The 12,586-nt window shown below is 38.6% G+C and overlaps 2 protein-coding genes, 1 non-coding gene and 1 pseudogene across 7 annotated transcripts; 2 read left to right on the top strand and 2 right to left on the bottom strand.

Annotated features, from left to right (window-relative positions):
* Positions 1–1,221: 1,221 nt before the first annotated feature.
* On the bottom strand, positions 1,222–3,259 carry B0524.3 (uncharacterized protein; the record flags this gene model as incomplete). The annotated part of the gene is made up of 2 exons (NM_065071.5): positions 1,222–2,828; positions 3,217–3,259. 2 exons carry the CDS (start codon positions 3,257–3,259, stop codon positions 1,222–1,224), a joined length of 1,650 nt encoding a protein of 549 aa, NP_497472.3.
* On the top strand, positions 3,095–3,177 carry B0524.9. Its single transcript, NR_052113.1, has one exon. It is a non-coding gene; the product is annotated as an Unclassified non-coding RNA B0524.9 (non-coding RNA).
* Positions 3,260–3,608: 349 nt separating the features above from the next.
* Positions 3,609–9,757, top strand: B0524.4 (annotated as a pseudogene). Its single transcript has 11 exons — positions 3,609–3,650; positions 3,876–3,938; positions 3,985–4,035; positions 4,539–4,610; positions 4,835–4,915; positions 4,964–7,302; positions 7,778–7,893; positions 8,154–8,372; positions 8,462–8,655; positions 8,858–8,941; positions 9,577–9,757. Coding segments are annotated over exons 1-11 (3,442 nt in total).
* A 289-nt stretch (positions 9,758–10,046) lies between these two features.
* smi-1 (Gem-associated protein 2) lies at positions 10,047–12,548 on the bottom strand (the record flags this gene model as incomplete). Of its 4 annotated transcripts, none has more annotated exons than NM_001027676.4 (5): positions 10,047–10,277; positions 10,574–10,728; positions 11,342–11,476; positions 11,541–11,669; positions 12,307–12,548. In NM_001027676.4, 5 exons carry the CDS (start codon positions 12,538–12,540, stop codon positions 10,166–10,168), a joined length of 765 nt encoding a protein of 254 aa, NP_001022847.1. The 4 variants fall into 4 exon arrangements, with proteins under 4 accessions (NP_001022847.1, NP_001407507.1, NP_001391142.1 ...); NM_001420611.1 differs by having other exon boundaries at positions 11,366–11,476; NM_001404271.1 differs by lacking the exon at positions 12,307–12,548 and having other exon boundaries at positions 10,166–10,277; positions 11,541–11,594.
* Between the last annotated feature and the right edge of the window lie 38 nt (positions 12,549–12,586).

The raw sequence follows: 12,586 nt of genomic DNA, 5'->3' as shown, positions 1-12,586 counted from the left end.
AAGCAAAACTTTTGGCTTTTACAATAAAAAGGCGAATTTATTGAAAATTAAACATGTAAAATTTACGAAAAAAAAAACGAAAAAGAGCAAGTTATTGAGCACATCTAGGAGCGTCTATTGATCAGTCGACTTGTGAAGCTTTTCTGGAAATTGGGCGGCTTTAACTTTTTTCAAGCAGAAGCTACAAAAAAGTTTTCAACTAACAAATTCTAGAAAATTAAATTTTGTACAATATTTCTTTTCAGTTGAAAACTTTTTTCTAGCTCCTTTCATTTTTGAGTTAAAACAGTTTCTAGTCCCCGACTCACTAGATTTTTTATTGGTCCGCCGCAACGCCATTTTGGTTAAAACCTGATGTTTTGCCAATATTTCCTTTGCTTTTTTCAATTTTTCTTCTTGATTTTCAGCATTTTTCTGGAGTTTTGGAGATTTAATATCAATATCTGTAATTTGGAGTAAAATTACAAAAGTTGAAAATTGTTTCTAGCTGCTTTAGTTTTTGAGTAGTTATCCTCTAACTCGCCTGCCATTTTATCGATTTTATTGGCTTCAACCTTTGATTTCTTTAATTTTTGACTTTTCCCAGAAGATTTTGGTGTATATTTTGTATTTTTTGTAGATTTCGCTGCTGGTTGGATATATGAAATTTGGGGTATATGTAAAAAATTTTTTTAAAAAGTTAAAAATGTTTGGAGCCTCATAGCTTTTTTACGGTGAACGCTACAAAAAAGTTGTAAAGTAATAAATTGTTGAAAATTAAATTTCAAACATTTTGCTAGTTGGCAACTTTTTTCTAGCTCCTTCAGTTTCTGAGTTATAGCAGTTTTCAGTGACCTCCTAACTTACCTTGACTTTTCGTACTTTTCTCGACTGACACTAGTTCCATATCCAATAAATGCTCCGTACCAAAATGCATTTGATCTTTACTGATTGTGAGCCTCAAACTCGCTAAATCGTCCACTTCCTCATCCCATGGGTCTGGTTCTTAAAAATTAAATTTGCTACATTTAAATAGTTGGCAAGGGTTTTTCCAGTTTTACCGTTTTTGAGGTAAAACAGTTTTAGGCACGGAGACCTCCTACAAGCCTCGCCATGTTCAAGCCCCTGTATCTCTATACCTTACAGAGCTATCAAAAAGTTGTCAAGTGTAAATTTAATTTTCTACAATTTAATAGTTAACAACTTTTTGATATCTCTTTTTGTTTCAGAGATACATGAGTTTTAGCAAGAAGTGTGGACCAGGGGTGTGCGGCAAATCTCAAAATTTGCCGAGTTCGGCAAATTCCGCAAATCTCTTTTTCCAATATTTGCCGAGCACGGCGAATTCGGCAAGTTCGGCAAATTTGCTTGTGCAAATATCGGAACATAGTCTACAAGTCGTGTTGAGGTGATTCCACCTTGTTTCCTGAAGTCTGAGATCTTTTGCTGAAGCTCCGAGGAAGCTCCCAATTCAGTCAGGTTAGTCTCTAGAAGATAACCAAGCCAATCTACAGTTTCATCGAGGATCTTAGAGTGTTTCGAGATGTCCGGAAGTCCTGAGAACTCATCAGTTATCCCTCGAACCGCCAGTATCTCTTGCTCCAGATTCTTCATGGCATCCTGAATCCGGATGAGATCAATATCCAAAGCATCTCTGATTCTAAGGAACTTGAAAGCTTTTAAGGCAGGCGAGACCATTTCTATTCCATTGATTTTCTTCAGTGAAGCCACGATTTTCAGAAACTTGGGCATTTCCCCTGTAAACTGTTCGAAAGAGGGAAAGTACTTTATAATACGTTCTGCAACTGAGTCGATAGATTCCGTAGTGAGAATTTTTAGGTCAGGTGGGTGTGAAGTGATCTGATCCTGATTCCCAAAAAACCTCTTGGAATCCCAGAACTCCATGGCTTTTTGTAGCGCGTCTATCATATCTGCGAGCTTCTCCATGTCGAGCAAAACGTCTATGAAATGTCTATGAAGGCCTTCATGCTTGGTGAAAGTTAAGTCAACTTGGATTTTGCCAATGTTGGAGATCAGCGGGGTTAAGGAGTTTAGCCCTAATAGGATTTGGGCATTGGAATTGAACCGGGGAAGGTTCTGGATTGCCGGAAGCCCCAACAGACTAGAAACCTGCCAGGACACTTTTTCCAGAGAAGCCAAGGCCTTCTCAAGCCTGTGAGCCTGTCCTTTGACGACATTTTTTATCCATCTGCTCTTCAGGTCTTTGTGTTCAAGAGGTCGTGGGGGTCTTGCGGAAGACACTTGAAGGGCCGGTAGCACCCTGCTGAGGTTTCTAGTGTACTCTAACTGCTCCAGCTTTGACTTTACTTTTGACCAATCAGAAGGCCCCGTTGGGTACAGATGCTGGATATTATCTACGCTTTGCAGGTGGGGGAAAGTCGCGTTAATGTCTCTAAGCACCGTGCTCCGGGAGATATCGAAGCAGGGGTAGAGATCCAGTGACAGGTCTAGGGTTTCTGCGAACGTCTTTACTTTTCTCCACTGATCCTTCATATTGATTATAGAATTGACAGCTTTCAGGTACAGATCTTTTTTTGAAAGATCCAGTGAGGTTTCGGGAGAGAACTTGGCCTCCTCCGCCATCCAACCAAGATCCCAGAGTCGGTCTTCATTTGCTTCGTCTCTTGGAATTTGATCGAGCTTATTCAAATTCTCCGCTACCACCTTCACCTGATCCTTATCGATTTCAGCCAATTTCAAGGGATCAACGCCTATGAGATCAGAGATCAGTTGGTCCGTAGTCATTGTAAAGACCCGTTGATGGAGAGAGATTCCATTGGCAATGCGGGAGATCAGGCGGAGTTGCTGGAGGTTTGTGGAGAGATTGACTGTAAATTTGACGAATTTTGAGTCGGCATTTGCGGGAACTTTGAGAACCTTACAGAAGCTTGTGGTCTTCAAACTTATGTATCTCTAAAATGAGAAGAGCTATCAAAAAGTTGTTAACTAACAACTTGTTGAAAATTAAATTTTCTACAAATTCTTAGTTGGCAAATTTTTCATAGCTCTTCTGGTTTCGGAGATACATGAGCTGAAAGCCAAGAAACTCTCTAAGCCAAATCTTCAAACGCCTGTATCTCTGTAATTATTAGCGCTATCAAAAAGTTGTCAACTAATATATTGTAGCAAATTTAATTTCCCACAATTTGTTAGTAGACAACTTTTTTCTAGCTCTTTCCATATTTGCGATACAATAGTTTTTCCGATGTCACTCACATCCATTATTCTGCCCATTTGTCGAGCCAATCATCCATATCATAAAGATTAATATTTCTAAAAGATTTCTGAATATCGATTTTTTCCACAATTTTGCTGACAACTCACTCATTTTGAATAAATTTCCAACGCGGAACATTCGAGAAATGAATTTTTTGGAAACTTAAGAAAGGTCAAACGTAAGTTGAAAATTTTCAAACAAAGTTGTAAATTCCAAACAAAGTTGTAATTTCCATTTTGGAGAAAAATCAATAAATTTTGAACTATTGATTTTCAAAAAAAAAAATTAAAAAAAATATATTGTAAAACGTGAACCCCACCCCTCCCTTCTCTTACCGATTTTTTCAATCAGTAATCGATTGAAATTCAATCAGTATTCAATCGATTTTCGTCCTTGGCAATGATTCAACTTCGATTGTCATCATGCAAAATGAGTGAGTTTTTTTTTACATCTATTGACTTTTCGGGAAACTATCGATTTTTGAGAAAAACTTTAAAAAATCGATCATGAAAACTTTTCAGAGGTTTATTGTTTTTGTCAAAAAATGATGAAAAGGTTTTTCTATAAAAAATCGATAATTCCAAACTTTATCGATTTGCGAAATCGATTTTTTATTTATTTTTGACATTTAGTATTCAGAAAATATTGATTTTTGCAGAGTTGTTAAATGCGATACTACTCATAACAATTGTTAGTGGAGTAATTGCAAACTACCAACGAGGTAGGTGACAAACCGACTTACAGAAGTACAGAAATACAATTTTCAGGTGAAATTTCCACTGAAAACCTCGGAAAATTGAACATTTCTAGCCACCAGGGTAAGTTAAATGAAAAAAATGGAAATTGACAACACGAATTGCTCTTTGCCTTGAGCTTTAAACTCTACGGTCTTGGCTTAAGACCAGAGGTGCGCGGCAATCGATTTTTCGGCAATTTCAACATTTGCTGAAATTGCCGGAAATGGTGGAAACCGGCAATTGCCGGAATTGCCGATTACCGGAAATTCACAAAACCGGCAATTGCCGATATTGCCGATTGCCGAAATTGTTGATAACCGGTAAATTGCCAAAATTGCCGATTGCCGGAAATATAAATTCGATACTTTTTTGTAGATTTAGGAACCTAAACATGTATTTTAATGAACAATTTTCTCTCTTCAAGTGAAATTTTTTCAATTTACAAAATGTAATTGGGTTTGAAAATCGCCGCTCACCTCTGCTCAAGACCCTATGGCAGAGGTCGAACTCAAGAAAAAATGAGCGAAAAGTGTTGTCAAGTTTTGTATTCGTGTATTACTCAGAATGTTAACATTGAATTTTAGGTACCGTCCAAAGTGCTCCAACTACCGACACATCTCCATTCTATCAGCATAAGATTCGTGTGAAACGTGATGGTAAGCAAGTTGAGAGAAATTAACGGAATTTGGCTCCAAACAACTCTGAAATAGGCCGACTAGAAAATTATATAGAGCTTAAGAATGGAGAATTTTTTTGAAAAATTGTTCATCAATGATTTTTAAGAAATCGGTTATCGATTTTGTTATGGTCAAAATATTTTGCTATTCCAGTAAAATAGTGGATGTAAAAACAGTAACTCTAAAAATCTATGAAATTTCAGCCAACAACCAAAATGCTCCAATTCACAACAAACCTCCATTCTTCCCGTCCCGCAAGCTTCGTGTCAAACGTGCTACAGATGGTAAGTAAAGCGAAATCTGATAGCTATTTAAAGTTGTTACCTTTTCAGCTGAACTTGCCACTTCTGTCCAACAAATGCAAATGATTGCTCGAGTCACCAATGGGATCTACCTTCAACAAGGATTCTCGTCTGGAAAGATCCCTGCGGATGAGTTCATCTCGGATATGCTCAATCTTGGAGATACTACTCCTAGCCAGATTATCGGACTATCGGTGAATGATGTGAAAAGCTTGGCTGACGGATTCAATGGTTTGATTGATTCGTTGCAAGCGGATGATGCGGTGAAGAAGGTTGAGAATCGACTTTTGATGCTCTCTGAGGTGTGGGAACTGACTAAAGGGATTGATGCATCTCCAGTGGTTCCGGATAGCACGGAGTATCTGAAGAAGGTTAAAGAGCTGAAAGGGACAAAGGCGGAGCTTTGGGGAGCATTGAAGACACCCATCGACGAGTTCAATGGTTATTTGAATGCAATGACTCTTCTGAAGAAGCATAAAGACCAGGATACTATTGAAAAAGCATTTGACATTTTGAAAGCATCCATTAGAGCAATGCAAAAATTAAATTTCAAAGATGTAGAAAAGTACACAACCGATGCTTCGCTCAAGACCCTCGATAGTGTTCTCCCCGAACTTGTAGCTTTCCAGAAAATCGAGAAAATCGTTCTTGTTCATTCGACTAGTCATGGAACTGTTGATCCTTCACTAGTACCCAAGCTTGATGAATATGTTTCAAAAATTCAAAGCGTGGGGACGAGTGTCAATACATCTACGTTGAATGCTTTGAATCAAATGTTTGTTGCACAACATCATGTTAGTGGATCAAGAGCTCTGAAATATACATCCGGATTTCCAAATGGCATTTTTCCTATGTGGATAGTGTTTTTGCTGACTTGAAGGATGATTGGGTGAAGAAAGTGGTATCTCGACAAGCAGATGCTCTGTTGAAAGCGATCAAGCCATTGAGAAACGTTACAGAAGAGTTTAAGAAAGTCAGTGTGGCGATTGGATCGGCTTCCTCTGATGGATATAACGAAATAGTTCACATTGGAACAAAATTTGAGAAAGCGATCGGAATGGCCACAATGATTCAACCATTAGTTGGCGTTTTTAAGGCATGCAACTATCGGCAGAGCTTGACAAAACCGTGCCAGTTACTGATTCGAACCTGGATGATCTCTTTGGCAGTATGCAAAAGATGTCTTCTCAATTGAGTGCTCTTGGAAGAGTCGTCACGATGTCAGCTAAATTGGGAACGGCTAAAGTTGTGGAAATGCTTGGAAGGATGCTTGCGATTGTTATTCTGAACAGGCCAGATGAAATTACGGCATCACTGAAAGCTTTTCAAGACTCTAAGGACTTTGAAGCTGTCTCTGAAATTATTTCTCCGTTGGAAGGTGATTTGAAAATTCTTGGAAACGTCGAGATAGCTAGTTCTGCAGAAAAGATTTCTACAAAGTTCAATAGTTTTAATACTTTCAAACAGAGCTTGCCAGCGATTTTCAAATTTACCAGTGGACTTAAGAATATCCAGGGAATCGAGCTGTTCAAGCCAGCAATCTCCGCTATCCGAGATTTCCGTGTCTACTCAAAAAGTGAGTTGTCTGATGTCATCAAGCGTTTGCCAGATGTTCAAAAGAAGCTGAAAAGTCTGAAAGTGGTGATTGCGGGGATGAAGGGGACTCAGAGTGTGGAGTCAGATGCTTTTTCAACTCTTAGTGAGATTGGAAAATTATCCAGCGTCATTGGGACGGCTTCTCGTAGTGTCTCTAACATGCAAATGGCTATAGTGGAACATAAAAGATTAAATCCTCATTCGCTGCGTATTATCGACAATTTGGTGAACACAGTTATCTTTAGCTCCAAGCTTGATGTGGAGGATCAGAAGAGAATTGCAGATCTGAGTCGGACTACTGCAGAGGTTGAGACGATGATATCATCTCTGGACACATTCAAGGGGAAGGTGAAGCCAATCACTTCGGTTACACTCGCTGGATATTCGAATTTTTTCGATCAGGCTCAAAGTGTGGAGGGTATCAGTGCTGATCTTCTGTCCACAATTGCTTCGGTGACCAAGCTTGATCGTCTTCTGCCAACTGCAAAGTTCAGTAGCTTGCTCATTTATCTCAAGGATTTGGATGAGATGGGTTTGGAATTTTCGAGATTTTCCAAGGATGTGGCCGCGGCTGGAAAGGGTACATTAAAGGAGCTGGACGCATTTTTCGTGGCTTACGGCAAGAAATTGGCTGAAGGTGGAAAAGCTGGAAATAGTGGTGGGAAAAGCGGAGCTAAGAATGGACCTGGAAAAGCTGGAGCTAAGAATGAACCTGGAAAAGCTGGAGCTGGCGGAGGAGCAAAGAAGGAGGAGGAAGGTGGTGCTCCAATAGGGTAAGTCAGGCGGGAAGGCAATTTTCAGGCAGGCATGCAATAGGCGTCCCTTTTAGGCATATTTTAGGCATGCAGACGGCTAGGTAAGTAGGCAGGCACGCAAATGGGTGCTATGAGGTACCTGTTAGACATGCATAGTTCAGGCATAGAGCCAGGTAGGTAGGCAATAATAAGGGATATAGGCAGCTCTGGAAAATATCCCTGTCAGATAGGTAGGTAGGTAGGTATGTAGGTAGGTACGTAGGTACGTAGGTAACCAAATATGAAGCTATAATTAGGCACACAGGCGGTGTTTTCAGACAGGCTGGCGGCTATTTCAGGCTTGTAGGCGCTTTTATCAGGCGTGTAGGTATCGATTTCCGGCAGGCACGGGCAGATTTAGGCAATGAGGTGTCGCTTTAAAGCTTGTAGGCTTTTCAGGCATAAAGGCAGGCGGGTAGGCAGGCTCTACAAAAATTTTTATTTTGATTTTCAGTATTATTGCTGGTTGTGCAATCGGTGTCGTTGTCGTGGTTGGTGGTGGAATCGGTGGATACTTTGTCTACAAAAAGTTCGGAAAGAATTGGAAGGACGGTAGTTCAGGATCGAAAGGTATGTCGTGGTACTTTTCTAATTTTGAAAAAGAAATCGATAATCGATAAAAAATTTATTGGATTCTCAGCTTGATTTTTCAAAAAAAAATCGGTATTTTTTTCGAAAATTGTAGAAAACTGAAATCTAAAAAATCGATAATTCACCTTCATCGATTTTCTAAAAATTTGAAAAAGTAAATTATCGATTATCGATTTCTGAGAAAATAAAAAATACAATAGTTGATTTTTAAAGTAAATTACCAATTTATTTTGTTTCAGTATCGAAGGGAGGTGATAAGAAGAAGAAAAAGGACATTAAGAAAATTGATAAGGATGCTGACAAAAAGAAGGTTGTGAAAAGTGTTGAGAAGACTGCTAGAATGCCGGATAAGCCCGAGACTGGAAATACTGCGAGTAAAATTGAGAAGCCATTGGAACAATCCAATCAAACACCCGTCGTTGATTGCAAACCGTTGGAGGTCCCGAATGATATTGCTGGTACTTAATAAATAAAGATTTTTAAAAAAATTTTTTACAGCTTATTAAAAATCAGAATTCAAAAAATTTACTCAAAAACATAATTTCAGCCGGAAATCCTGAGAAGCGACATAAAAGGAAGAAAAGGGTAACGAAGAGCAAAGAACAAAGAGCAAAGAGCAGAGAGAGCAAAGAGGAAGAGAGAGATAAGGCAAAAAGAAGAAAGAAATTGGTGCGACGTGGGAGGGAAGTAGCGACTCAGGAAGTATGGGATACTGTTGATGCAATGAAGAGAAAAAATGATGTGAGTCGAAAACTTCTATACTTAATATAAATAATTGATTCTTTGATATTTGATATTTTCCAATTTTCCATGATACATTTTTTTTGTAAAATCGATAACTTGAATATTCTGCTTTTTGGAAAATTGGAAATCTAGCTATAAGAAGTTTACCGACTATTCCTTTTTTCAAAAATTGCAAAAATCATCTGCTGGAAATTTTCAGGAGATTCACCGACGAGAGACTGATTTGAAACATTTTAAAGTCAGATTCCCAATCTTTATCCCCAGGGAGCCATCGATCCCACCGGTATGTTGAATCCACTTTTTTCTTTTTGCATACCATTTAGGCTTAAGGTTAGGCTCAGCCGTAAGCTTTGGCTTATGCTTTTGCTTAGGCTTAGGCATAGGCTTACGCTTAGGCTTAGGCTTAGGTTTAAGCTTGGGCTTAGGCTCAGGTTTGGGCTTGGGCTTAGGCTTATTCTTAGGCTCATGCTTAAGTTTAGGCCTGGACTTAGACTTAGGGTTAGGCTCAGGCATACACTTAGGGTTACGGTTAGGCTTAGGCATAGGCCTGCGCTTAGGCCTAGACTTAGGCTTAGGCTTCGGCCTAGGCTTGTTCGTAGGCATAGGTTTAGAGATAGACTTAGGCTTAGGCTTAGACTTATGCTTAGGCATAGGCTTATGTTTCGGCTAAGGCTTAGGTTTAGGCTAAGCCTTAGGCTTTTGCTGAGGCTTAGGCTTAGGCTAAGGCTTAGGTTTAGGTCTACGTTTAGGCTCAGGCCTAGTTCAACAAAATTATGATTTTCCGTCACTTTCGGCTTCTTGGAAACTGGAAAACGTGAATCGACTATTCGATTTTCCGAAAACATTTAAAAACCCGAAAAATGTAAACTATTGATTTTTATTTTAAAAAATCGATAGTCTCGAAAATAGGTAAACTAGAAATTCTGTGTGGTACGATCCGTCGGCGAATGAGGTGTTCGGTGTGGGCTCGGATTACGACGATATTGAACTGGATGCTTCGACTGTGGAATCAACGGTATCCGAGAGGATGACTAAAGAAAATAAATGAATAAAAATACAAATTGATCTTATTTGAGGAATAAATATTGAGACCTGGTGTTGTTATGAGAGAGAGAGAGAGAGAGAGAGAGAGAGAAAGAGAGAGAGAGAGAGAGAGAGAGAGAGAGAGAGAGAGAGAGAGAGAGAGAGAGAGAGAGAGAGAGAGAGAGAGAGAGAGAGAGAGAGAGAGAGAGAGAGAGAGAGAGAGAGAGAGAGAGAGAGAGAGAGAGAGAGAGAGAGAGAGAGACGCGCTGTCTCAGCGGTGATTAGAGATATCAAAAAACTTCCAAATGCAGAAATTTTCAGAATTTGATTTTCTATCGATTCAATATATTCATGATACAGTATTTCCGAAAAAAGTTGATTTATTTTCAACAAATCGCAAAACACAAAAAAACAACGCGGAGAAGGAGGAGGATCATGTGAAGAATGTGTGGAAAATTCGAGAAACAAAAAAAGAACAAATAATTTAAATATCCGCCAAATCTTTTTGCCCGAAGAAAATCGTGATAATTGTGATGAACAGTGAGAACTCGTTGGCTTCTGATTTTCGATCAATCGATAGCTCGGAGCGGAGGCTTCTGGAAGGAATTTTGGGTGAAAAATCGATAATTTCTGGTAGCTGATATAATAAGTTTTCGGTAAAAAACCTATAAAAAATATTGATTTTTTTTGAAAGAAATTGTAAAAATTGAGAATTTTGCAAGGAAATCGATTAATTTATAGAAAAATCAATAACATTTTTTCGCAAAAAAAAAAAATCAATAAATTTTGCGGTAAATCGATAATTTTCTGAAAAAATTATACTTTTTTTTTTGGAAAAAAAAATCAATATTTTCCCCGGAAAAATCGATAATTCTCAGAAAAATCGATAAACCTGCACTCTTTGACCAATCTTCTCAACGCGGAGACAACATCCTGAACCAATGGTAGATCAATAACCGCTAAAAGTGAATAAATCCATTCGCGAATCGGACGATTTAGGCCTTCTTCAATGCTCCAATCGACGAGATACTCGATGAGTTGGCTCAGCTGTAAGAAAATTGGGTCTCGCAACGACGAACTCGTCGGGTCGGGGGTTACTGTAGTTTAAAGGCGCAACCCCGATTTTCAGTGTAATTTTTGAGCTCAGCAGAGCTTACTAGCTTTCAAATAAGCTTCATATTGCTTATCTTTCAGCAAATTTGAAGAATTTTGGTTCTCGCCACGAAAACCCGCCGGGTTACTGTAGTTTAAAGGTACAGGAGAGATGCAAACCGATTTTAAGTGGAATTTTCGAGTTCAGCGTGTCATTAGCTTTCATTTAAGCCCCATATTGACTAGATTCCGACAATTTTGAAAGTTTTTGGGTCTCGCCATGATAAGCCGCCGGGTTACTGTAGTTTAAAGGCGCAGGAGAGACGCAAACCGATTTTCAGTGTAATTTTCGAGCTCAGCAGCTTACTAGCTTTCAAATAAGCTCCATATTCACTAGGTTACTACAATTTTGAAAGTTTTTGGGTCTCGCCACGAAAACCCGCTGGATTACTGTAGTTTTCGCGGCGGGACCCAATTTTTTTCAAAGTCATCGTAACCTAGTCAATATGGGGGTCATTTGAAAGCTCTCGGCGAACTGAATTCGAATTTTCCGTCAGTTTTCGCGTACATGTCTCTTTGGAATCGAAAAGACCATCCGCAAGGCCGGCGGCGTTCCAGTGTGATTCAAAAAGTTTCCAGCAATATCCTGAAATTCCGGCAGACATTTTTCGAGCAGAATTTCGTGCCATTCCTCTTCTTCTGGCTGAAAAATCATATTTTTTGGGATTTTCACGAATTTTTTTTCGGCGAAAAATCCAAATTTTTACCGAATTCAGTCTGTCAATCCTCATCGGCGAGAATTTTTCGATTTTCAGCGCCATTTTTGCACGAGTTTCTTCGAATTTCCGACATTTCTCCTGTCGCCACTCTTCCGATGGGATTAATGGTGATGGTGTCTGAAAATTTCAGAAAATTATCGATTTTTCCGAAAATTATCGATTTTTCCGAAAATTATCGATTTTTCCGAAAATTATCGATTTTTTTAGAAAATTATCGATTTTTCCGAAAATTATCGATTTTTTCAGAAAATTATTGTTTTTTTCAGAAAATTATCGATTTTTCAAGAAAATTATCGATTTTTGAGAAAATCATCGATTTTTTCAGAAAATTATCGATTTTCCAGAAAAATATCGATTTTTTTCAGAAAATTATCGATTTTTAAAGAAAATTATTGATTTTCCGGGAAAATATTGATTTTTAATGAAAATTTTCGATTTTTCAGTACAGTTTAATTTTTGCACTAATTTAAGCCCCATTCCACCTATTTTGAGAATTTCTGGGTCCCGCCACAAAAGGGTACTGTAGTTTTCGTGGCGGGACCCAAATATTTTCAAAATAGGTGGAATAGGGTCAATATGGGTGTCATTTTGAAGCTCTCAGTGTGCTGAACTTGAAAATAGAAAAATTCAAATTTTTTTCTCAAAAAAAATTTCCAAATTAAAAAAAAATTTTTTTTTGCAAAATTATAAAAATTTCCCCAAATTTTTAGGAATCAATTTTAAGTTTGTTTTTCAGTTTTTTCGCACTATTAACCTCAATTTTCTTTACTTCCTGATATCCGACACTTTCAAGCCACTGCTTCTGCTTCTTGGCCTCTGGTGACGTGGAATCTGGCGATTTTTGAGCAATTCTCACGACATTTTTAGTCCCACGACGCTCTGCTTGCATTTGTCGGAGATATTGTGCAGCTGACATTGCCGGTGACGTCATATCCACGTCATCCGCTTCGAAATCGTCCGATGGGCCGAGACAGGCTTCTTGATCCATTTTGGGCGCTGAAAATCGGCGGGTTTCGCGATATAGTATATATTTA

This window comes from Caenorhabditis elegans, chromosome III, assembly GCF_000002985.6.
Source record: "Caenorhabditis elegans chromosome III".
NCBI lineage: Eukaryota > Metazoa > Nematoda > Chromadorea > Rhabditida > Rhabditidae > Caenorhabditis > Caenorhabditis elegans.
Note: the sequence above shows the minus strand (reverse complement) of the source record. Positions and strands in the feature narration are given on the sequence as shown.